The 24,107-nt window shown below is 46.1% G+C and overlaps 9 protein-coding genes across 9 annotated transcripts; 5 read left to right on the forward strand and 4 right to left on the reverse strand.

Annotated features, from left to right (window-relative positions):
- Positions 1-292: 292 nt before the first annotated feature.
- On the forward strand, positions 293-3,104 carry N7520_003636 (uncharacterized protein; the record flags this gene model as incomplete). Its single annotated transcript, XM_057137571.1, has 2 exons — positions 293-1,047; positions 1,658-3,104. 2 exons carry the CDS (start codon positions 293-295, stop codon positions 3,102-3,104), a joined length of 2,202 nt encoding a protein of 733 aa, XP_056998036.1.
- A 441-nt stretch (positions 3,105-3,545) lies between these two features.
- Positions 3,546-4,148, reverse strand: N7520_003637 (Transcription factor; the record flags this gene model as incomplete). Its single annotated transcript, XM_057137572.1, has 1 exon — positions 3,546-4,148. The coding sequence occupies one exon, from the start codon at positions 4,146-4,148 to the stop codon at positions 3,546-3,548; it is 603 nt and encodes a 200-aa protein (XP_056998037.1).
- A 252-nt stretch (positions 4,149-4,400) lies between these two features.
- Positions 4,401-6,333, reverse strand: N7520_003638 (uncharacterized protein; the record flags this gene model as incomplete). The annotated part of the gene is made up of 2 exons (XM_057137573.1): positions 4,401-5,675; positions 5,758-6,333. The coding sequence occupies 2 exons, from the start codon at positions 6,331-6,333 to the stop codon at positions 4,401-4,403; spliced, it is 1,851 nt and encodes a 616-aa protein (XP_056998038.1).
- Positions 6,334-9,927: 3,594 nt separating this feature from the next.
- On the reverse strand, positions 9,928-11,007 carry N7520_003639 (NAD(P)-dependent alcohol dehydrogenase; the record flags this gene model as incomplete). The annotated part of the gene is made up of 2 exons (XM_057137574.1): positions 9,928-10,726; positions 10,784-11,007. The coding sequence occupies 2 exons, from the start codon at positions 11,005-11,007 to the stop codon at positions 9,928-9,930; spliced, it is 1,023 nt and encodes a 340-aa protein (XP_056998039.1).
- Positions 11,008-13,072: 2,065 nt separating this feature from the next.
- On the reverse strand, positions 13,073-14,411 carry N7520_003640 (NADH:flavin oxidoreductase/NADH oxidase; the record flags this gene model as incomplete). Its single annotated transcript, XM_057137575.1, has 2 exons — positions 13,073-14,167; positions 14,235-14,411. The coding sequence occupies 2 exons, from the start codon at positions 14,409-14,411 to the stop codon at positions 13,073-13,075; spliced, it is 1,272 nt and encodes a 423-aa protein (XP_056998040.1).
- Positions 14,412-15,449: 1,038 nt separating this feature from the next.
- N7520_003641 (MmgE/PrpD family protein) lies at positions 15,450-16,904 on the forward strand (the record flags this gene model as incomplete). The annotated part of the gene is made up of 1 exon (XM_057137576.1): positions 15,450-16,904. One exon carries the CDS (start codon positions 15,450-15,452, stop codon positions 16,902-16,904), a length of 1,455 nt encoding a protein of 484 aa, XP_056998041.1.
- A 1,180-nt stretch (positions 16,905-18,084) lies between these two features.
- Positions 18,085-19,080, forward strand: N7520_003642 (short-chain dehydrogenase; the record flags this gene model as incomplete). Its single annotated transcript, XM_057137577.1, has 1 exon — positions 18,085-19,080. One exon carries the CDS (start codon positions 18,085-18,087, stop codon positions 19,078-19,080), a length of 996 nt encoding a protein of 331 aa, XP_056998042.1.
- Positions 19,081-19,566: 486 nt separating this feature from the next.
- N7520_003643 (fungal specific transcription factor domain-containing protein) lies at positions 19,567-20,589 on the forward strand (the record flags this gene model as incomplete). The annotated part of the gene is made up of 2 exons (XM_057137578.1): positions 19,567-19,845; positions 20,062-20,589. The coding sequence occupies 2 exons, from the start codon at positions 19,567-19,569 to the stop codon at positions 20,587-20,589; spliced, it is 807 nt and encodes a 268-aa protein (XP_056998043.1).
- A 1,171-nt stretch (positions 20,590-21,760) lies between these two features.
- On the forward strand, positions 21,761-23,374 carry N7520_003644 (MFS transporter; the record flags this gene model as incomplete). Its single annotated transcript, XM_057137579.1, has 1 exon — positions 21,761-23,374. One exon carries the CDS (start codon positions 21,761-21,763, stop codon positions 23,372-23,374), a length of 1,614 nt encoding a protein of 537 aa, XP_056998044.1.
- Between the last annotated feature and the right edge of the window lie 733 nt (positions 23,375-24,107).

The following is a 24,107-nucleotide window of genomic DNA, read 5'->3' on the forward strand; positions in this document are numbered from 1 at the left end:
GATGATCGGTTTATGGCTAATGATTTTAAGACCAATATATGACCTGCATTTGTTTCTACTACATTGATTTTTCGCAGTATTCAGTAAAATCACATATTGGAATCCGTTACAATGAGCCGAATCGACGTGCATCATCACTTCATTCCCCCTGCCTTTGTCAATGGTACTTTGAGTGGTACATATTTCTAAATCTGAAACTTGACTGACGGAAGTCACAGCCTACAAATCGACTCCTGGGGATCCATCAGGCTGGGCACTCCCCAATTGGACTCCGCAATCATCTCTCTCTCTTATGAGCTCCCACTCTACGCGCACCGCCATTCTCTCCCTCACGGCCCCAGGGACATCAATTCTAGCACATCTCCCGACAGCCTCCGCCACTCTTGCGCGAGAAATTAACGAATACGGCTCTAAGCTACATGAAGAAAACCCCACCCGCTTCGGTTTCTTCGCCAGTCTCCCCCATCTGACACCCGAAACCATCCCTTCCGCAATCGAGGAAATCGCCTACGCGCTGGATATACTTCACGCTGACGGAATCACCCTTTACACGCGGTACAATGGAACAGGGTATCTCGGACATGAAGCTTTTGAGCCACTATGGAAGGAGCTCAATCACCGAAAAGCAGTAGTCTTCATTCACCCGACAAACACCGCGTCGGACCCCCAAAAGAAGCCCGTTTTGGTCAATCAGAAACTTCCTCAGCCGATTATCGATTACCCGCACGAGACATGCCGAACGGCCGTGGATTTAATCACCTCAGGGACGATATCTCGGAACCCCGACGTGAATATCATCTTATCACACGGAGGTGGGACTCTGCCTATCCTCGCTACCCGCGCTGCGAACTTGCTTTACGATGCAAGTTTGACTGAAATTACGCCCGAGGTATTTCTGGAGCAGGTGAAGAAATTTTATTTCGACTTAGCCCTTTCGGGAGATCATAGGAACTTGGAGTTGTTGCTTGGGAAGAATGGATTGGCAGAGAAGGGTCATGTTTTGTATGGAAGTGACTTTCCTTATGCTCCTGTTCAAACTATCAACACGTATGTCGGTATGATGGGGAAAATTTTCCAGAAGGAGGGAGGGAGGAGAGGGAGGTTGCTAGGCGTGCAGCTGTGGAATTGTTCCCGCGATTCCGGAGGGAGGAAGATAACTAGACATTGATAATTGCCAATAGAACTGTTGAAAGGCGAATTGAACATCCTTCAAGTTGGAAGACCGACGGCGACGGGAGTCTGTATCTCATCTCGGTTCGGGGTTCCCACATAAGCAGATAGTCGGCCGAATTCGCATGTTAAGTTCATCGACATAGTTTTTTTCTTTTCTTTTTTTTATACATAGTGTCAATATTTGATGACCACACTAATAATATCCTATCCATGTGACAAGTGTCTCTTTACCTGACCCTTCCTGTACTGGGACTACTGTGGATTCTTGTGCAAGTGTTCAGAAACTGGGTAGTACTGAGCAAACTGCCTCCAGGTATGTATCACAAGCCCCCCATATTCATCTCTGGGGGTTAAGAACTAAAGAATATAGGTCCACCTGGCCTACCTCTGATTGGAAATATCCACCAAATACCTTCCGTTCGCGTGCATCAAAAGTCTGTTTATGGTCCAACTCACTCAATATATGCTCAGCTGACAACCACAGATTCACCGAATGGGCGAAAACCTACGGCGGGCTTTACAGTTTCCGCATTGGATCAGCCACTGCGGTCTTGATCACAGATCGCGAGCTCGTCAAAGAATTGTTTGATAAACGCAGCGCACTATACAGCTCACGCCCTGTATCCCATGTCGGCCAGAATCTCATTACCGGTGGTGATCATCTCCTTGTCATGAACAATAACGATTCATGGCGCCTATTTCGCAAGACAGTGCATCAACACTTCAAGGCGGCTAATTGCGAGAAGGACCATGTCAAATTGCTCGAGGCCGAGCATACACAGATGATGCGCGACTTCCTCCTATTTCCTAAAAATCATTTGCTGCACCCCAAACGAACTACTAACAGTATTATCATGAGTCTGTTGTACGGTATTCGTACCCCATCATGCGATGTTTTGCATATGCAGCAACTCTATGAAATTATGGAAAAGTGGTCTAAGATTATGGAGACAGGGGCCACGCCCCCAGTTGATATTTTTCCCTGGCTTAAATGGATCCCTCAACACTGGTTGGGTAACTGGATTGATCGGTCAATGGAGGTTTGCCGTGGCATGAAAGGGCTATACGGATCGTTCAGACGAAGGGCCATTGAGGCACGTCAAAATGCAGAGCGAAATTCGCAGATACGAGCCCACACGTTCATGGACTATGTCCTAGATCTACAAGAGAAAGTTCGCCTTACAGATAACCAGGTCGACTTCCTAGGCGGCGTGATGATGGAAGGCGCTTCTGACACAGGGTCCACGATGCTCTTAGTTATGATCCAAGCCATGGTACAACATCCCGAAATCCAGGAACAGGCGCGTGCCGAACTCGATGCAGTTTGTGGAGAGAACCGCTCGCCGACCTGGGCGGATTTCAGATCTCTACCTTATATCAACATGATAGTGAAAGAAACAATGCGCTGGCGGCCCGTCACTCCACTAGCCTTCCCGCACGCACTAAGCCAAGACGACTGGGTCAACGGGTATCTGCTACCGAAAGGAACAACAGTATTCCTGAATGTCTGGGGTCTCCACCATGACGAAAGCGTCTTTCCCAACCCCGAAGTCTTCGACCCGTCCCGCTATAAAGGCCGACATAATCTTGCTTCCGACTCTGCTGCTTCGCCCGACTACATGCAGCGTGATCACTATATCTATGGTGCCGGGCGACGACTTTGCCCAGGTATACATCTATCTGAGTGGAGTATGTTTCTCGGTGTCGCAAAACTGCTGTGGGGCTTTCGGTTTGAACACGAGGTAGATGAGAACGGGAACCCCGTCGAGATCGATACCGACCCAATTACGGGTTATACCGAAGGATTTCTTGTTTGTCCGAAACCTTACAGGTGTAAGGTTGTTCCTCGCTCTAAGGCGCATGCCGAAACCATCTTACGCGAGTTCGCGTCGGCCGAGTCTGGTTTTTTGTCTCGATATGCGACGCCATAGGTTAGGATACCATATGCGGGGGACTGTAAATTGTTGGGCCGACGTGAATGGGGGCCGAATTTGTGGGTGGCGAAGACCGGAGTCTATGCTGCATAGGGACTGCAAATAGATAAGTGTTACGCAATCAATCACATTGGATTAACTGAAAAACGTCAAATTTAGCGACAGGATCAGGATCGCAATCCCTGTATATTCGCGTATGCAAGTGATATGTCGCTTACGCGCCGGAGTTCATGGTACTCAACGCCACTTTATTCGGCCTTCGAAGAAGAAAGGTTAGAATCAAAATCTCATCATTTAGAATTAACTCCCACAGAACTCAATTTTCTTTCAAGTCAAAAAGCTTATAAATATTGCCAAATCAGTCTATCAATTCATTGTTCTATACCATATAGAGAGTAAAATGTAAGACGAAGCGCAAAGAAATGTATCATAGCGGTATTAAACATGGACATCAAGCCCTCCAGTGGATCCAGTGGATCCAGTGGAGTTAGAAATATTGACCGGCTCCGTTGTTAAATCATAGCCAGGCTTTGGATTCTCGAGATCTGGTTGAAAAATGTCAGGGTCCGAGATCAAGGACGAAGACCAACTATCCAGATCCGAAATGGCGGCAAAGAAGTCCATTTCAATGCCCAAGTCACTCCCATTCGTAAAAGAGTTACTTGATGAGCCTGCACGGGGTTCTGTTGCAATTGGATGGGTCTCATGACTTGAACTTTGGTTGGCGGTAGTCGTGGAAGATGTCTCGGAGGAACTGTGGTTGGATGACGCACGCAGATCGGATGCCTTGATGGCAAGATAAGGCGCAGAGTGTGGAAAATGACACCTGCTCGCGTCCGATAGTGGCGGTGGTTGGTCATTTGGTCTAAGAGATGAGCCGAAGTTTGCATGAAGGTCAATGAGAACTTGGATGTTCAACGGCACCCGCTTCCTCTCTCTATTGGATTCGGCACCTTTGAGGATACTGGAAGAGCCAGGTTCTGGGTCTGCATATTCGGCCACGCAGTAGTGTATAACTTCTTCAATACAACATCGAGCCATTAAGGTCTCCCTCGAGCCTTCGAAATGATGTAGGTATATTATGCCGATGAATGCGCATTGAAGAGGCACATAATGAGTGCAACAAAACCACAAATATGGCGAGAATGCAGGTGACTGATAAAGTTGAAGGTAAATTCGCAAGTAGTTGACGCAGAGTTGGCTCATTCTGGAGATATTTATTATGTTAAAGTCAGCAATGATAATTCTTTCTTCTTTGTTTTGGAAACAGAACAGAGATAGATAAGCAAGGACTCAAGCCAAAGGAGATTCGATGGCAGGGCAGGTCACATCGCGAGGAATATTGTTTGAGGAATAGAATAGATGTGGAAAGAAGTCATACCTAGTCCATGATTTATGTGATTGCGGACTTTTACTGTTTGGGGGTAGCAAAGATGCTTTCTGTAGGAGGATTGCTATTTCGGATTTCAGTAATGTCAACATGATTCGCGTCCACGCCGCAAAAACCGTTGGCTGGCTCGCATCCTCCTTGTACAACGACGGGTGTGTGTATGGAGATGCATTTGCCAGGCGGAACGGGATGCACCCCTTTTCAGGGATTCCTTGCATAGGAACGTGCGCAATCAGCGAGTCAATATTTTCTAAAAGTTGCTTTGCATCGACGAAAAACTCTTCAAACCCATCCTGTGTTGGGCCATCAGGACTCTGTATATTCGCCACGATCCTTGCTTGTAAGCGTGCGGTCTGAAATCTTCCAATGGCATATAGAATTGCCACTGATGGTCCAGTGGCGGCAGAGTCAGTGCGCGGCGAAGACGAGGCAGAATTGTTGGTTTCTTCATCGATAGTTCCAACCATTCCCACCGCTTCTAGTGCATCGCTCCCGCAGCAGAGAGTCAGTCCAGTGGAGATACTGCACTGTACATCGAGCCAAACAATGTGCCACCAGACTCGACGTCGGGTTTCCTGTTCAATGGGAGTTAGTGCAGACCACGCTGACTCTCGGTGCAATCCCATAATTTGTGCAGTGCGCACTGTAGTGCTAAGTTGGATTAAATCATGCATCGGCTCAGAAGCCCAGCCAAGGAACGATTCAGCCAGCAAGGTGGAAATTAAAGTATTCAAAGTTGGATATTTCGGATGCTGGCACAGGGAAAGGCTCGTGGTATATGCCGATTTAAGGTGGCCCACTGTCGTCTCCTTCTGTAGGCCTTGGAGTTTAGTGTGCGTCCAGCTGGTCGCTGGCGCGGCTGACGCGCCGCAGTACAGAACAGCAAATAGAAGACAGATAAAAGTAGGGTCATCGCGAAGTCTTTCCGGTGCTGAAGAGGTCTCATTTTTGCGGCACCATTCCCAGAACTCGTCGTATTGTGCCTGCAGTTCTGGCGGGTGCAGAAGAGGCACAAGCGGCCAAACAGCAACGAAGAACATCTCAAGTAAGGCATCACTAACAGACTTATTGGGCAGAGATCGCAGGAGACTGAACATGCCGACCGAGGAGATATGGGGTAGAGGGAGATCGGAACGGACATGACGGTTCTCGTCAAAGAAGTCATCGCTCAAACTCTCCTATAGAAAGTCCGAATCAAGTTAGCCATAATGCATGGAGAAGATATAACATTATAACTCCATTTATTATGGCCTAACTCACCTTTCCAGCAACGAATCCCCAGAAAGTCTGGCTAATATACCGCGAGCGGCCGCCCCGTCTTAAACTTAAAAAGGCACTGTCGGTCGGGAAAGGTGCAGCCGATGGCACTGGAGAAGGATTTCGGGTAATTGCCGGGCTGAGCTGACGCGCAGCGGTCGCATCGTGAAAGCCGGAAATCCGGATGGCCTCTTCCCATGATGGTACTGTTGAAAGGGGTTCAACTGATTGTCGAGGCGGAGACAGGGGGATCGGCCCAGCTGACGGCTGATTTGGTTGTGTATAAGGCTCCATGGGACAGGTTGTATTGTCAGTATTGCTGTCTCGTGGAACCCAATGAGACCAAGGAAGCTCCGTTGGGGCATCTGGTTTGTTGATCGCCCTATCTGGAGGTGATGCCGGTCCCGCACGGCCAGAATTGTCGTTGACCAAGGCCTGATAAACACATTTCTCTTTCATGCGCACACAGTTGGCACATTCTGGCTGTTCACGATCGCAGCGAACCTTGCGTCGTCGGCACACGATACAACTAAGTGATAAGCGAGGTTTCTTGATCTGGCGAGGCTCCGGGAAGGGCATTCTCAAAGAATGGGAAGGCCAGATGGCTTTTGTAATACTTGTTCCAAGGTTAGATCACACGCTTCAAAGAGGGGGCGGGTGGCTTTTCATCCTTTTTATCAGGGATGTTTACATAAATTACTCCTGCAGTGATGTTAAATTAAATGCATTTTATTTAATGTCGAGCTTGATATAGTATTTTTATTTTCAAATTTTATTTTATTTTATCCGAAGATCAAAGGTACGGAGATAACTAAGTAGATCTACGGAGTTCAAACCAGTTCATACCAAGGATATCAAACATCTCCGACACGGCTGAATCCTGTAGTCTAAGTATGTGGGTTGAATGCACTAAGCGGTATCAATTGCCCACGGGGGAAAGGTTCCCCTCATAGTGCCATTTACACTCCCAATAAATGGTTCTAGGTGATAACGCATTTAACAAGCGAGTTGCGTAATCCAAAATGTGGAAGGATCCATGCATCTAACTTCGTATTTACACAATAATGATTTCCTAGTAGGTTAAAAGTGTGATATCTACTGCAGTGTCCAGTTGCCCGCCAGTGTTCCCAGGGGAGGTGGGGACTCAGAAGTACTATGTCACTCATGGTATTGTCATATTTATTTCGTTCCTCCAGGGCTCATGATTCTTCCGATGTTACTGCATTATGAGTGATTTATATTTAGACCATGTCAGACAACTTGAAACAACTTGAACTTGCTTGAAATCGATACTCTTAACTAACTTCAACCCCTTTGGGTCTGCCCCCTAATCTTTAGCCAGGCGTTTTAGAAAGAGTCAAGGCCACCAATAAAGACATAACATATCTCCTCTCGAGATCTACTACTTTTCCGATCAACTATTCTTGAGTAAAATCGATCATTATGGGAGACATGATGTGTGCTTAGCGAAGGAATAGCGGCGTCAGAAAGGAAACACGTGATAAAGTAGATATAGGACAGAGGAGGGGAAGACGTAGTGCTAAGGCCAAGATGTGAAACAGCGTGCATAATACCACGTCAGCATTATCTATCCATTGGTCTCGAGTACTTTTGGTCAAGCAATGGTTATAGTGGGTTAAGTAATCCCGAACATTTCCGCGCTTTAAATATGGGAAATGTATCCCTCTGCTGGTGATAGCAAGGCAGTCCAAGATATTAGGATCTTTCGGAAGTAATTGGTAAATGAGCTTTTCGCGATCGATACAAGCGTCTGAGTATTGTTCTCTGTGCTCCACAGATTCAATTACTTTTTGACTGCATCCCGTTGTATCGTGTTTGAGAGGAGCCTTGATGATTTGATCATGATGAGAGGAATCCTGATATATGCCGGCTGCGCCTCCTAAAGCGACCATCGGCCTAAGAGTACCTTCAGGATTCAAGAACACAGGTCTTCCTTCCATGATGAGAAGGAAGCATTGCACAAATCGTAGACAAGAGGAAGCCAGGAGACAAAATACAATCTGAATGAGCAAGGGGTAAGCCATTTCGAAGGGGGTGGGCAAGGCGGTCTAACGTGGCAGATAACAATCTAGTAATATTCCCCCGAGGCGGCTTCCGTATATTGATCTAAGTCTGGACTTTCCTCCTCCAACTACAGTAAGACAAGTGAAAGATAGATACTTAATAATCTACGAGGCTTTGCTCTCTTTCAAATTATAGACGTGTATCCCATCTGCTCATTAAATTTCCACCATATTTTGATATAATCACTGAAAACGTCATTTTACTCTCGTAGCACATGAATTGTGGCGAAGTGCAGATACTGTTGTTTCAGGGAGAGGCATGTGGGCCAATCATATTTCAACTCCAGCTCAGCTGAAAGGGTCAGTGCGGGGCCATACGACGTAGGGTGATTCTCACCCGTCTCTCACCCCGTCTATTGCACACTCACCCCTTCTCACCCCCGATGACGTAGGAGTAAAGCGGCGCTCACCCCATTCTCACCCGGGCGACACCCACCAGACTATTTTCCGCGTTTAAGCCACCCGTCGAATGGCCATGCTGGCCAATCATTTAGTCTAGCCTGGTGGGGAAACAACCGGTCGCCGCTTTGCGCTCACGCACCAGGGTGATAAGGGTGAGTACGCAGTATGACAGGGGTGAGATCTAGCTAAGAATCACCCGGGTCGTGCGATTACCCTAAATATCACTCTAACCAATGTTCACTATACCATGTCATAACGTAATCAACAGGCGAGCGGCCCAGTCCAAAACACCGTAGTAGATACGATATACTTTAGTCATATAATTTCTCAATAACTACTGTTTCATTCTATTTCATTACTTGCTGGTATTGATTTTCAAGTATCTGTGGTATCTCATACGAATATCGAATAAATCGAATATCAGTTATCATCATGACGCCAAAGTTTACATCGCTGAACCTCCATGTGTATATCCTTATTCGCCATTGCGCACCAAATCAATGATGTTCTCCAAGCGCCCTAAAGTGACTAGATAGCATATCAAAAGGACCTAGGGTCAAGAAAACGTTAATACCGATCAGTTCTTCGGACCACTAACAACGAAGAAAAGCGGATTTAGAAGAGAGTGAGATTCGACGCAATAAGCATGCTGTGATTTAAAAAAGGAAATGGTTGAAGCAGCTTCATTACTGGATCATCTTCGAGTAACTAAACAGTTCATCTAGGTGAGATTCACAGATCGGAATTTCCTTGGTATTCTTCAGTGAGTTAGCGGATTGCCTCTTGATCTGTCTCCTGAATCTGCATCTCCCATATCACCCAAGATACCTCATAGCTCTCGTTGTGGAGTCACCTTTGCCTCATCGTGCTTTTATAGCATGTCACACTTGGTAAACACTGCAATTTTCCGTTTCATGGCTCCTTCCTCTCTCTCGCAAGACGTAGAACAGCTTGGTTGTGCATGTCATCAGCGGCGGGCATGACGGCCCTGAACAGTCAGCGTTTATCTTAAATCATCATTCCTCTCTGACTCACAGAATTATAGCACGAGGGGTGGTCTACTGTAATATCGTTCACTACCGCCGCCACCAAAAAATACTAAGCTATAGGAGAATAGGTGGTATACTAAGCCTAGTACCCCTCGCACCACGTATACCTAGCTAATGGTACTCATCCGGACTGGTAGATGCCTCTAGGCTACGGCTCATACCGCAATAAGGTCCTTCCGTATCTCCAGCGTCTCCTAGCGCAGCTATGAAAAATATATGCCAATCGGCACCCAGGGGGTTCTTCAGGAGGTCCCCAGTGAGCTCCTCGAGTAATTAAAAATAATATAGCACGTGGGTGGGAATACGGTTCTCAGCTTACTTATCGACATAAGATAATACCTGCTTGGTGTCGTGATTCACGTTCAGAAGTCTGGCAGTAGTGTCGGCGTCGGCCTGTCCCTGAAACCAGGGTCGGCCATGCGGACGCCGGCACGGCATGGTGACGCCCTTGAATTTGGGGACGATTTGCAGCGTCGGAAGTAATTGAAAACGGAAGTAAATGAAAACTTCTTGTTTACAGTAAATCGCCTACTGGAGTGGCTGTGAAGATATTTCAAAGGTTCGATTTGCCAAAAGATATGTTTTTTTCAAGCTGATGTAGCTCACATTTGCCCACAGCCCCGTCCCAGGGAGAAATTCTAATCTTCAGTGCTTCTATACAACACCCCTCGGTAGCGTATTTCTCCGGTCCTCAATTTCCTCAGGCTCCTCGAGATCCCTTCAATTGTCATTTCGTCCTTGTCAATGACTGGACGAATACCATGCCCAGCTGCAAATTGGAGCATGGACCTGTATGAAATCAGGTTTGGCAGAGTACTTATGATATGAAGTCCGCTGACCAGAAACTCCAGGTAAGGAATTTCTAGTTTGGCATCAGGGCCCAACACCGTCAAGGGAAATATCGAGCCTCCCTTAGCCATGATCGGCATGAACAGCTTCCAGTCAGGAGCCTTAGACGCGGTGACCAACAAATGGTTGATCTTCCGAGGAACACTCAACTCAGACTTGTTCTGGGTCGTGATAAAATGCGAGGCTCCCATTTGGGTTGCCTGCTCTCTTTTAGACTCCGTTGTACTAAATACAACAACTTCACAGCCCATAGCCTTAGCAAACTGGATTGCAAGATGCCCTAACCCACCAACACCAATGACGCCAACCACGTCGTTCGGCTTGACAACTCCGTGGAGCGTCAGAGCAGCCCAGACAGTGATTCCGCCGCACATGAGCGGCGCGGCCGCATCGGACGGTAAATCATCGGGAATTTGAAACAGAAATGCCTCGGACCTGATGGCACTCGTAGCGAAGCTTCCAGAATCTATACAATCGAAGCCATATATCTTGGGTTGGCCACTTTCACAGCGGATGGGAAATCCACTGATACAGGAGTCGCAAATCCCGCAATCACCAGATGTATAGCCCCAGCCCACACGGTCGCCACTGAATTTTTGTCAATATCTCGAAACAAGCGGGAAAATTTACCCAAAGGAGACTCACACTTTGAGTGCCTTCACAGCAGGCCCGGTTTTCTCGACAATGCCTACTCCTTCATGGCCAAGTGCAATTCCTGAGCAAAGGTAGTGCTCATCTGTTGCACAGACTCCAGAATGAGTGACAGAAATCAGGACCTGATCACCCGTAAGAGAAGGTCTTTCTGTTACAGCCTCGATGATCTCTCCTGTTGGAGTTCCCTTGTAGACTTTGAATCGGTGGGAGGACATAATTGAATATTTGAGTTGAATATTAGTCAAAGGAAAAATTCAATACAGCTTTAATATCACAGAACGACACGGGCTAACCTTAATTATAAGTTCACGGCTTGTGTAGAATTTGGAACCCTTATCTCCGGCAAGTGCTATTCATGTCCGAACAGAGAAATTTCCAATGTGGGTCTCCCGCCACTCCACAAGCAAAGCCTTTTCCACCTGTCAGCTTCGGGTTTTACAGTATATCTAAGTCCGACGAAGCAAGGCCGTTCAGGCCGCGAATCTCGAATACCTTGTGAAACTATGTATTCTAATTGCGCTTCAAAACTTCGGTCTTATTTAAAAGTTCAAAGAAAGATGTGGTGCAATTACATCATAAGTGATCCTAAATAGTAAAAGCTCAGATAAACGCATCAATTTAGAGTGGAATTAAGAAGTGCTTCACTTAAAAAATCGACACGGAATTGATATAGTTCTCAAGATAGTGGGGGCACCAGCATTGAGAAACGTGCTGCATCCTTGCCTTTACGAGTAGTCATTTCCTGGATGGGCTTCCTGGACGGTCTAGGATTAAGCCAATTTGTCGAAGTCTATATTATAAATAAATTTAAATAGCGTTTTCCAATAGCGTTTGAAAATCAGAATGGCGGTTCAGATAACCATAATGAGTACGACAGATTTTTCTTGGGACGGGCTGTATCACTGTCATATCACTGTCAATGGGAGAGGTGTCGCGAATTATGCATGGTATACCCCGTATATTATTAGAAGATAAAATAAAGTATGGCCTTTTTCTATCTTCTTTGGCTATCTGACACGCTCCTTTGTAGATAGCATTGGGTTTATTCAACCTAGTCATCATTTCTTGCAACCTATATCGCTCAATGGCATAGCTAACATGTGGAACACAGGGGCATGAAAGAAAGTTATGTTTAAATCCTTAGGGGTAGATAGTTACAAATGCTCAATTAAGCTAATTTTTGGTGTCAGGGAATTACTATCTCATGATGCCTTGTTGCCTTATCAGCCTGTTTGCGCACTTCCACAGGGCTGGAATGTGGGAATCGCCAGGTCTGTGCAAAAAGATTCAAGGGTTACTCCACCATTTCGCATCGGTTCAAGGTTTTATGGTACCGGGAAAACCGGTAATTCGAGTCCTGTAAAATACCAGTGGGGCCGAAACCCACCTCACCCTTGTCTCAAGAGGCTAGAACCCTTGGGTCTTGTTGGTGCACCTTATTTATGGTATTATCTTGTCACATTGATATGCACTACTCAAGCCTTAGGTTTAGATTAGAATATAGATTACTTATATACACATGCTACAGCAGGTCTCCGTACTGTATTCGTGTATTTAGTACTGTATGTAAATACCCACCATAGGGCAGCAACATATTACATAGTTGGTATGTATAGAGAAGGAGCAACACTATTACTACTTAGTAGACCGAGGACACAGTCCTTATGCTGTTTTGCGCAAGTAAAATTGTATTTGTTCTCTAGTGTTCTTTTCCCTTGCGTCCTCAAATTGAACGCTCAATGCTTTAGATTTTGTTGAGAAGGTGATTTTCGTGACGGATGGCGCGTCAGGCACGAGACTTATAACTGTCAAAATACTACTTGGAAAGGAGCTTCGGTCGGCATGTTTGATCTCAGAAAGAATAAACTGGCGAATGTGTTCAATTCCGTCGCTAGGTGGCCGGTGAATTACATTAAACGAAGCATGGCAGCCATTTGAAATAAAATCTGACCAAGGTTTCTCCTCACTCTATAGTCATGTAATGACAATCTATCCATTGATTGATATTTGACTGACCACCATCTATGAAGACAGCCAAATAGAGGACCACTAAGCAAAATCAATGGTATAACGAAGTCTGTTTCCCAAGTCTGGTGGCTTATCACAGGAGTATCATAGTCGCGATGATAGGGGGCGAGTAGGATTTATTTTAGCCAGTCAATTAAAACTTTTAAATAGATCTTCTAATTAATCACTTTCGAGACGAGTATCAAAATGGTATATTGGAATCTTAAATCCTTTCTAATGATATGAACCAGAACATTTCTTCCAGAAATTGTCTTAGTCGAACATGGATGCCTTGAAGGAAGAGGGATTGATGTAAGTAGATTCACCACGGCCAGTAAAGCCCCAGCGAATCTGCTTAGGCATCACGAATTCGACACCAAGGTCTTGAGCAAAGGACCAGACGAGGCCAGGGTTCTTCTGGAAACCACGAGCAACGAGCGCAAAGTCCAACCCATCGTCTTCGAGGATCTGATTGGCCAAACGACCAGAATTGATCATACCTACGGCGCCAACAGCCATTTTGTCACCAACAGCCTGCTTAACAGCAACGGCGAAGGGAACCTGAAATCCGGGGCCGGAGGTGACCTTTTGTGCAAGGTGGACACCACCAGAACTGATGTCCATCAGGTCAATGGCACCCTGCTCAGCCAGAGCCCTGGCAAACTTGACAGTGTCCTCGACACCAAAGCTCTCCTCGGGGAGGATTTTCTCGACCCAGTCGCTAGCGGAGACACGGAGAAAGACAGGAACGTTAGGACCAACAGCCTCACGTGTCAATTGAGATATCTCAAGCGAGAGACGAATGCGGTTATCGAAGCTGCCACCATACTTGTCGGTACGCTTGTTGGAGGCAGGAGACAAAAAGGAGGACAGCAGGTACCCGTGGGCGTTGTGAATTTCGATAAAGTCAACACCTGCCTTGATGGCGCGCTTGACAGCCGCAACCCACGACGACTTGAGCTCCTCGATGTCCTCCAACGTCATTTCCTTAGGCTGGGCGAAGCCGTCCGAAAAAGGGATATCACTAGGGCCCTTGACCTTATTGGGCCAGCCGCCGACCTCTTCGGTGGCGATGGTACCGCCAGACACCCATGGCGCGTTGGTGCTTGCTTTGCGGCCTGCGTGAGAAATCTGAATACCAATGATCTGGTTCTGACTGTGGGCAAATTCGACAACACGATTCAGAGGCTCGATCTGGGAATCTTTCCATAAACCCACGTCCTGTGGAGTGATGCGGCCCTCAGGAAGGACAGCAGTTGCCTCCACCATAACAAAACCGGGTCCTCGCTGGAGAATACCTCCAAGGTGAGTCAGGTGCCAGTCGGTCATATGGCCATCTTGAGCAGAATACTGGCACATAGGAGCCAACTTTTAAGTTGGTTAGCATGCTGTATGGATCGAGTTCAAATAAGACCAGCTTCTTTCTATAACTTACTCCGATGCGGTTTTGGAAGGTCTTCCCTCTAATGGTGATGGGCTGAAACAGCTTCGGTGGTGCTGATCCATTAGACTGGGGGTTTGCTGCAGTTCCTGCAGGGGGTGTCTGGGCGGGAGTAAAGTAGGAGATGCCTTCGGCCGCCTTATTCTCGATATCGAGGTTGTTAGGAGACATATTGCCAATTTTCAAATAATGATCAAATCGCCAGTATATGTGGTGTCAGAATGGAAGGTTGGAAGAAGCAAGAAAACTGGTCAATTGAAACTGAATAATGTGCTGCTTTACTTTCAAACCATGGAGTTGTCAAGCAGTTTTTATTTCAACCTAACGATGATGACTAAAAGTAAATATTACCTGCCGGTTCCACTTTCGCTTTGAAATACCAGATAATATCAATCATAAAAATTGTGCGGCGTCGAATGGCAAAGAAAAGAAAAGAAAAGAGTTCAAGGCATAAAACCTAAAAGGATTTACATAATTGCTTGCCTTGAATCTTTTTCTGTGCAATTTTGGTTGACTTAGTTGTAAAATGTCCTCGCGAGACGTCCTCAATCAATGAATTATCATGGCGGGCCTATGTGAACTTGACTATTTTTCCGGCAGACATGCTTAAGATAACCCATTCATCATTGAAAACCATTTGAATGGTGAGAATAACCAATTTGGATCTCAATGATGCAATATCAAGTGACGAAAATAAGTGCATTGCCGAAATCCGGGACAGCTGTCTTTAACATCGGAAGTACTCCGGGAAATCTAAGAGGGCGGGGAGATAAACTTCCATTTCATTGGTTAGTACCTCACCGCTCCGGGCTTAGTGAATGACAAACTCCGAAGGGTCAGCAACCCCTCGGCCCGTTGGTGCCGGGATTTTTTCTATTTTCTTTTCACTGAGCGTATCGTTGGCCCAGCATGTGTGTAATACTGCTTTGCATGCTATTTGCCTGACTCTAGTTCTGAGCATGCTGGTATGATTTTCCGGATAATAGAAGCCGTGAGCTGCTGGCTTTTGGTGGAGAACGTCTTAAGTGACGATGATAGAGAGCTTGCAATAATTATTTAATACCCTTTCATTTCCCCATTCAATCTATCAAGATATACAAAAGCATCTTATGAACACCCTCCGAATCCACACACAAACAAAACGCTCCTTTCAATATCCTATTCTGCTACCTACGGGCTCCGAAGAACAGCAACACGAAAGAAAGGAAAATGTCTCAGTCTAAGATGATCTCAGGTGGCTTCACCAGCACCGTCGATAGCCAGAGGCCTGCCGACCCTATGCATTTGCTGTGCCAGATGGTAGTTGAAACACAATACGAAGATCTGCCACCTGAGGTCATTGATCACGCCAAGTGCACCCTTCTGGATGGAATGGCCGTCACGATTGGGGGCTCTGGCATGGAAGGGATACCAGCTATCGTGGAATTGGTCAAAGGAAAAGGCGGCAAGCCCCAGACGGTGCTGCCATTCTACGGCGGTTGCGTACCGGCTGCTGAGGCAGCACTAGCTATCGGACCTATGCCACGAGCAATGGACTGCGGTGATCTCCATGAAGAGGCAGGGCATATTAGCGAGTACGTGATAGCGAGCTTGCTTGCAGCAACCGGATTGCGACCGCAGATCACAGGGAGAGACTTCCTCACTGCCCTGGTGGTTGGTCAGGAGGTCCTTGTTCGTATTGGTACCGCCTATAAAGTCATCAGCAGCGCTATCAAGGCCAACGACTGCGGTGGACACTACATCTTTGGTGCAGTGGCAGCTGTCGGAAAACTACTCCGCCTCTCTCCTGAACAATTAGAGAACGCCCAAGGGATAGCACGGACTATGACCCAGCCTCATACGATGGGAATCTACGCACCGGCGACATTGATGGTACGCGTTCACCATGGCTTGGTCTGCCAGTCCGCGATCACAGCTTGTCTATTGGCTGAGCGCGGAATTACTGGGCCACGACAGGAGGTCTTGACAGGTGCCAACGGATTCCTCCAGACGGCACGCTGGGAGACCGACCCAGAAGCATTGGTTAGGAATCTAGGGAAGCAGTGGGAGATGACACAGATTATCAGCAAGGGCTACAGTGCTTGTTACTTCTCACACTCTTCGATTGATGGGATTTTGCAACAAATGCGCACGAACAATTTTGCCGTCAATGACATTGCAAACATCCACATTGATGTGTCTCCATCGGGATGGAAGGCAGTATGTGAACCAGTGGATCAGAAGTGGAAGCCTAAGACAGTGCACGAATGCCAGTTCAGCCTGCCCTACGCAGTAGCAACCGCTGCAGTAGACGAAGTTGTCTTTGCTCAATCCTATTCAGAACAAGCTCGTCAACGTCCTCAAATCCATGACTTGATCTCGCGTATCGATGCTGCTGAGGACCCATCCATTTCTGACTGGGGAGCCCGGATAACGACTACACTACATGATGGGCAGAGAATCACCACCGAACACGTGTATGTCAAGGGCCATCCTAAGAATCCATTCGGAAGGCAAGACTTTGTGGAAAAGTTTCTTCGATGTGTACCCTTTTCGGCGTTGCCTCTGGAGCAGAAGGTAGCTGAAAACATGATTAAAAACATTTTCGCCTTGGATGAGGTCGAAGACGTGGTCAAGGTATTGCTAATGCCCTTGACACCAGATTATAATTCTAAGACCGTCTAAGAGAGCATATCGTGAGTTTGAGATTCTGCTGCTACTTTGGTATATGGCTAGTTAGATGTTATTATAATACGGTTCTTAGTACGCCAATTCCGGCTTCTGTTAACGTCTTAAATAAGCGACCCGATCATACCAGAACACCATAGTCGAGGCTATAAATTATGATGCCTTAAAGTTACTTGTATAGATTTCATACTGAAAAGTCCGATTGCAGATACTTATTACAATACTTGTATTGGGGATTTTCTACTAGTGAAATAAGAATATACATTTTTATGGCTCAAGGAACTTAATTACAGCGTAATTTTATGTTATCGTTATCATCTAGCTTTTTGATTTGCTTCAAATACCTATAGATTATAGAAGGATCTTATCGATGTATATACACGAAAATGATACGAAATCCAAGCTGTAGAGTAGTTATTAAGATGTATGGTCATTAAAAACAGGCCTTGACAGGTGTTCTGGTATGATTGGGCCGCTAGTGAAACACGTTACTTAATGTAATTCATACATGAGTGCACATAGGCAGCGGCGCACTCCTAAGCACTATAGTAAGTACAATAAATTAAACCTCATTATCTCCACAATTGTGGTTTATAGGAACTTATCATTGCTATGTAATTTATTATAAACAGTACTTAGTGACTCTAAGGAATTTGAGAATATCAAAAAGATGTTGGCTATTATACACATTTTCAAGGCTCAGCAGTGTGATTTTCGATTTGGTATTATATAAGGGTTTGATTTATTTGTGATTGATGTACGTATGTAAAAATCTTTATCAATGTCTATCGGTAAGTAATTGAATGTGATAATAAAATGGTTGTTGAGGTATTAGGTTATGAACATCATATTCAAATATGTTGTTTTGTTTTTCTGGTATTTAGGGGTATGTCAATCACTTGTATGCGCCACTCGCAAGTGAATTACGTTAGTAATCTTGTCATTGATGACTCGTATTTATTGTCTTCGGAGGTAGGCGGAGGTAGCATAAAAAACAAGTCGTCATAGTTTCTATCTCCGACTAAGCAAGACCCGTTAAAACCACCAAAGTTAAATGTTTTCTCTAATGAAACACCCACCAGCAATATCTATTTAAGCTTGCAGCAATTCTACAATATCACTGTTTCTCTTCCTTCATAAATCTTGATAGATTTCTACAGTGTCCATAAATTTCAACATGGGTTCCAGATATGCTCCCCTTCACGTTTCCACCAAGGGACCCGGCGATGCCCGTCCAACTGCTTTGCAAATCATCAAAGACGAAAACCTTGAGGACGGCCTAGTCGGTAAGAGTATCCTCATCACTGGGTGCTCTTCAGGCCTAGGTATTGAAACGGCACGGGCACTTTACCGGACCGGTGCTACGCTTTATCTTACGGCCCGTGATGTCAAAAAAATGCAGAGTACTTTGAGCGACCTTGCTGACAGCCCTCGGGTCCATTTCTTGCACCTTGACCTCAACTCTCTCTCTTCGGTTCGCGAATGTGCCGAAACATTCTTGTCAAAAAGCCAAACTCTGAACATTCTAATTGAAAATGCCGGAGTGATGGCATGTCCGGAGGGCCGAACAGCCGATGGATTTGAAACGCAGTTTGGGAGTAATTTCCTCGCTCACTTCCTTCTACTCTACCTTCTGAAGCCCTTGCTGCTGGCCTCGTCAGTCCCCGAATTCAATTCTCGCATTGTCATTGTCGCTTCTAGCGCCCATCGAGCCTCGAGTGTCCACTTCGATAACATCACCCTTGCGGGTGAATACGAACCGTGGAAGGCATACGGCCAGAGTAAAACAGCTCTCGTCTGGGCCGCTAACGAAATTGAGAGGCGCTATGGGCCTCATGGTCTACATGCCTTCAGTTTACACCCTGGTGGAATCCAGACGGAGCTGTTGCGTCATGTCTCGGATGAACAGAAGGCCACCTGGGCTAATGACGATGTCGTGTCAAACTACTGGAAGAGCCCAGAACAAGGGGCAGCCACGACTGTGTGGGCGGCCGTGGCAAAAGAGCTAGAAGGCCAGGGAGGGAAATACTTAGATAATTGTCAGGTTGCCGGACCGCATGATACTGCTAAAGGGCGCTACGCCCCGGGCTATGCCCCATGGGCATACGATGCAGATGGGGCGTCAAAGCTTTGGACAAAGACATTGCAGATGCTGGAGCTGGAGGATGAATGATGTTTATGATTAGATATATTCCTATGAGAAATAAAATTTCACTCTATCAATTAAGTTATAGTTCGCATTGTATGCGTTGAACTTTCCTTTCACGGGTAAACCTGCTCTGTTTATACTGTAATCCGTATGAGCGCTGCGGCATCCGATCTAGTGAGTATAAATGATTTCTGCTTGCGTGAACTTTGCTATGCTAGATGGGTCACGTGAGGTGACGCCAACCAGGAAACGCCAAGACAGCAGCTCAAATTGACTTTGTGGGCCTGCTCCACAATCCCCGCTCCACCTGTCAGCCACTATCGGGTTTTATGTTTTAAGTCCGGTGAGTCTGTGGCTCTCTGTGCCGTGTATTCCGAAACCTTCCACAACTGCCCTGATCGCGTTTTTAAAGGAACAGCTAGTTTTATTAGCGTCAAACTCTAATCTCAATTAGAATAATATCAGGTTGCAAACTTATTCTATCTAACTCGTTCAGATCAGCTAAAAGAAATGGTCTATCAAAGCCCGGATCCTCTAGACAGACGATTGGCGGCACTAGAAAGACTAGTCGGTACTTTGATGAACGACACTTCTAATTCTGTCCCCCGTCACGGGATGAGAGGAGAGGAAGCTCAATCCAGTGTTCCTAGACAGCCTGCTATCCCAAGGCAAGCCGATCACGACTCGATAAAATGCTTGAAACACAACGACATCCCCTTCGGCAAGCTACTCGAAGACCTCGACAGTGCGTATATACGTGGCAGATTGGGTACTGATGCGCTGCATGAGGTATGTAGATTATGTAAATCAACATCGTTTTGATTTAGGTTGCCTATAAGTGCTTACAAAATCTATGGGAGAACACAGATAGTAGTAAATTGTTCCGAAATTGGATCATCGATAACGATTAATTCTGCTGCTATCCCGGCCTGCGGGCTGATGAGCTTTTTCGATTTTTCTTCCGCCTCATCTACCAATAAAGAAATCTATCCGACACCTACCCAGTCCTTTATCCTATGGGAGATTTACAAAGAAAATGTCGCAGCGGTCCTACCGATTCTACATAAGCCGACCATCCAAGCCCTGATAATGCAAGCATCGACGGACCCTGAGTCTGTAGACCAGAGCTCAAGGACTCTACTTTTGGTGGTTTACCTCTCGGCTGTTATCAGCTTGACAGATGAACAGTGTGTCCAAGAGCTGGGAGATGAGCGTACTCAGCTTATCATTCGCTACAAACAAGCAACACAAAGAGCATTCACCAAAGCAAATTTGTTGGCAACAACTAACGTCAGCCTTCTGCAAGCAGCAGTTCTATACTTATCTTGCATGCACAAACATTATGCAGACTCTTCCTACGTCTGGGCAATGACAACAGTATTACGTCGCGTGGCTCGGCAAATTAATATGCACCTCGATGGGGCTATTCTTGGAATGAAGCCTTTGAAGTTGAAATGCGTCGCAGGCTCTGGTGGCATCTTTGCCTATTGGATGTGCGCTCATCGGAGGCCCTTGGCACGGACTGCGAAATAAATGACTTCATCTCCGACGTCCGCCTGCCGTTAAATATCAATGATGAGGATATTTCTCTGGAGTCGACGAACCCAATTCAGGAGAGGGAGGGATTTACTGAGATGACATTCGCCAACATGCGGTCTGAATTGATCCTTGCCGACTATCAAATGAGGAAAATCCCAAAAACGTGTCAACGCTCGGTAGATGCAAATTGTGATTGTATAGATCAATGCAGGGCGGTGATTGAAGGTCTGGCTAGACGTTTTCAGACCCGTTATCTTGGCAACTACGACCTGACTGATCCCACCAGTCGACTATACGTTGGTCTCGCTTATATCGTGCCGAGATTGTCTTTTATGATTCACCATCCGGTCTCCCATTATGATGTCTTCAATCTGCCAAAAAATATGTTGGATTCTTTTTTCATGGCTGCTGTGGAAGGAGTGGAGTTTCATTGCTTTATTGATTCATACGCTCCAACTGCCAAGTGGACATGGCTTTTCCGACAGAGCTCTACGAGATGTTATTTGCTTATTCTTCTCCTCACTGAGCTTTGTGTTAGGCCATCTTGTCCCTCTGTTGATCGGGCGTGGCTTGCTATCGAATCCGCATATAGATTGTGGGGACTTGCAATATCTGGAAAACGGTGGCAGACGATCTCCATGCTGATGCAGCGAGCGCAATCATTTCGCGAGGTGGCATTGCGGTCTAGAGATTAATTATCAAATTTCACTCTTTGAATAAAATTACTTAGACTCGAGAACAATGCGCTGTTGTGATCTGTGGGAATGCGAGAGGCACAGTCATGTTATAGAAATTTTTATTATGGCCATTCGGTTTTAAAGAAACTTAAGACCGGGAACCGAGGTCAGTTTTTCCATAGTGCCGAGTCCCGTGTTGAAGTGCCGATTATCCGTAAAGAAAAGTAGATTGATCTGCAGCAACAATCATAGGTAATCAATATTGTGGTCTGGGATATTAGTGGAGACCAATTCGAAAGATTCAGGGGATATATTTTATCGGAAGTCGGCATTTGAGGAAACTAACACTTTTTACATAGTTGTCAGCGATTAAAGCCGCTTGGGTCTTTGACTTGCGTACCATCCAGTAGCTATAAAATGGAGCCTATTATTCACCTAAACCTGCCTCCAGATTGCAGAAACGACTTACCACCTCCTGCATTGCAAGCATGATTAACAACGATCCAGAATGCCAGCCAGGGAACACCCCACGCCCCATTTCCAAGCATTTGATACCTTATTATCGCCAGGTGCTAGATCAGGGTGCAGTCACACAAAGTGTTTTGGACTATCAGTACCCTGGATCAGGGACGAAAGCCGACCCTTTTGTTGTATCCTGGATTCCTGATGACCCTCGCAATCCAATGCTCTTCAGTCTGCCAAAGAAAGTGGTGATTACTATCATTGTTTCAACTGCGACCTTGGTAGTGGCCGTTGGATCATCGGCCTATTCGGGTGCCGTTGATCAAGTCATGGATTACTTTGATATTGGGACGGAAGTTGCCACTCTAGGCATGTCTCTCTACGTTCTTGGTTTCGCACTGGGACCCATGGTTTGGGCTCCTGTCAGCGAGTTTGCTGGAAGACAATACCCATTCTTTATCTCCTTGGGCGGCATGGCTGCATTTTTTGCGGGTTGTGCTGGTTCGACGAATATTCAGACGTTGATGATCCTTCGTTTTTTTGCTGGCGCATTCGGATCATCGCCTTTGACCAACGCCGGTGGTGTGATCAGTGATATGTTCCCAGCTAGACAGCGAGGGCTGGCTCTCAGTCTTTTTGCGGCCGCCCCCTTCATGGGACCTGCTATTGGCCCATCCATTGGCGGATTCATGGGAATGAATGTCGGCTGGAGATGGGTTGAAGGGTTTCTGGCTGCTTTTGCGGGGCTTATATGGATTGTTACAGCACTTTTTGTACCGGAAACTTACGCTCCAATCCTACTACGGCGGCGGGCGGCTCGATTAACGCAGCTGACTGGAAACGTCTATCAAACAAAGTTCGATATCGCGGAAGAAAATGTGTCAATCGCCCATATGTTTGGTACTTCCCTACTGCGCCCGTGGATCCTTTTGTTTCGAGAACCGATTGTTCTTATCTTCTCGATATATATTGCCATTATTTACGGCGCACTTTTCATGATGTTCGCTGCTTTTCCAATCGTATACCAGCAGCTGAGAGGATGGAATGAAGGTGTCGGTGGACTTGCTTTTATGGGAATTTTGGTCGGCATGATTATTGGTATCTTCTACACGATCCCCGATAACATGCGATATTTACGGACTGTGGATCGACACGGTGGTCTTGCTCCCCCAGAATCACGCCTCCCACCGGTAGTCGTCGCGTCTGTTTGCATTCCCATTGGGCTATTCTGGTTTGCCTGGACCAACTCTCCCTCGGTTCATTGGATGGCCAGTATTGCTGCCGGTGCTCCATTTGGATTTGGACTCATCTTGGTTTACCTGGGAATCATGAGCTATTTGATCGATTCCTACACCATATTCGCCGCTTCCGTGTTGGCTGCCAATGCCGTTTTGCGGTCAATTTTCGGTGCAGTGTTCCCTTTGTTTACAACATACATGTATAATGGCTTGGGTATTCACTGGGCCTCATCCATCCCTGCTTTTCTCACTGTTCTCTGCATGCCATTTCCGCTGATTTTCTACAAATTCGGAAAATCTATTCGGAGCCGCTGCAAATATGCTGCGCTGTCTGAGGAGTACATACAAAGGGTTCACAACAATGCGAAATCTGAGGCGCCTGAGGCGACTGCCGAAAAATGAGGATTCTTGACACTTAGAATTTGCTAGGACAAGATGTGGAGCTTTTTTCTTCTTCGATTGGTCCGGAACTTTTTCACCATGTGCAGAACCGAATGTCTGGATGGGTGTTTACTTGAATTATCTGGTTGAAGAATGCACAACATATGTACATTCTGCATAGATAGGAGTCCCGTTATAGGGGCCACTGTATTTTATTAGCCAAGCGCTTCAAAAGTCTCCTTCAGTTACATATTTGTTGTACGCTGCTCCATATGACAGGTTGTGTTACTGCGCCACAAAATTCCGGGCGCATTTTGGGATACTTTGTGGAGAGGGACTTGTATGTTCCAATGACCATGTTTTGCAGCGCTGCATTAGCGGGTTTCGTGTATATGTATTAACATGTTTGAGTAGTTTATTGGAGCAGCATTATTTCATGCATAATTTGAGAGATACAGCACTAAACATACAGAGAAAACTCATTCGATGAAGTGAGAACAACTTTGAAGTAAAAACTTGGTCCAGATATTGTAACTGGACAGTTGGTCAAAACATCTGTAAAAGGCGATTTTACAAGTGTAATTTACAACCGGTAATATATGATCCGAGCTAGACTACATCGGGTTGACAGCCAAATAAGTGGCGAACTTCAGTCCACGGGCCCGGAAATTAAAGGCTTTTAGCCCGGTCATCCAGGCACAAATATCCGCATGGCTTGTAGTCCAGCTTTAACCAATTTATTCCCCACATCACT

This window comes from Penicillium odoratum (genome assembly GCF_028828045.1).
Source record: "Penicillium odoratum strain IBT 22623 chromosome Unknown utg000003l_segment0_segment0, whole genome shotgun sequence".
Taxonomy (NCBI): domain Eukaryota; kingdom Fungi; phylum Ascomycota; class Eurotiomycetes; order Eurotiales; family Aspergillaceae; genus Penicillium; species Penicillium odoratum.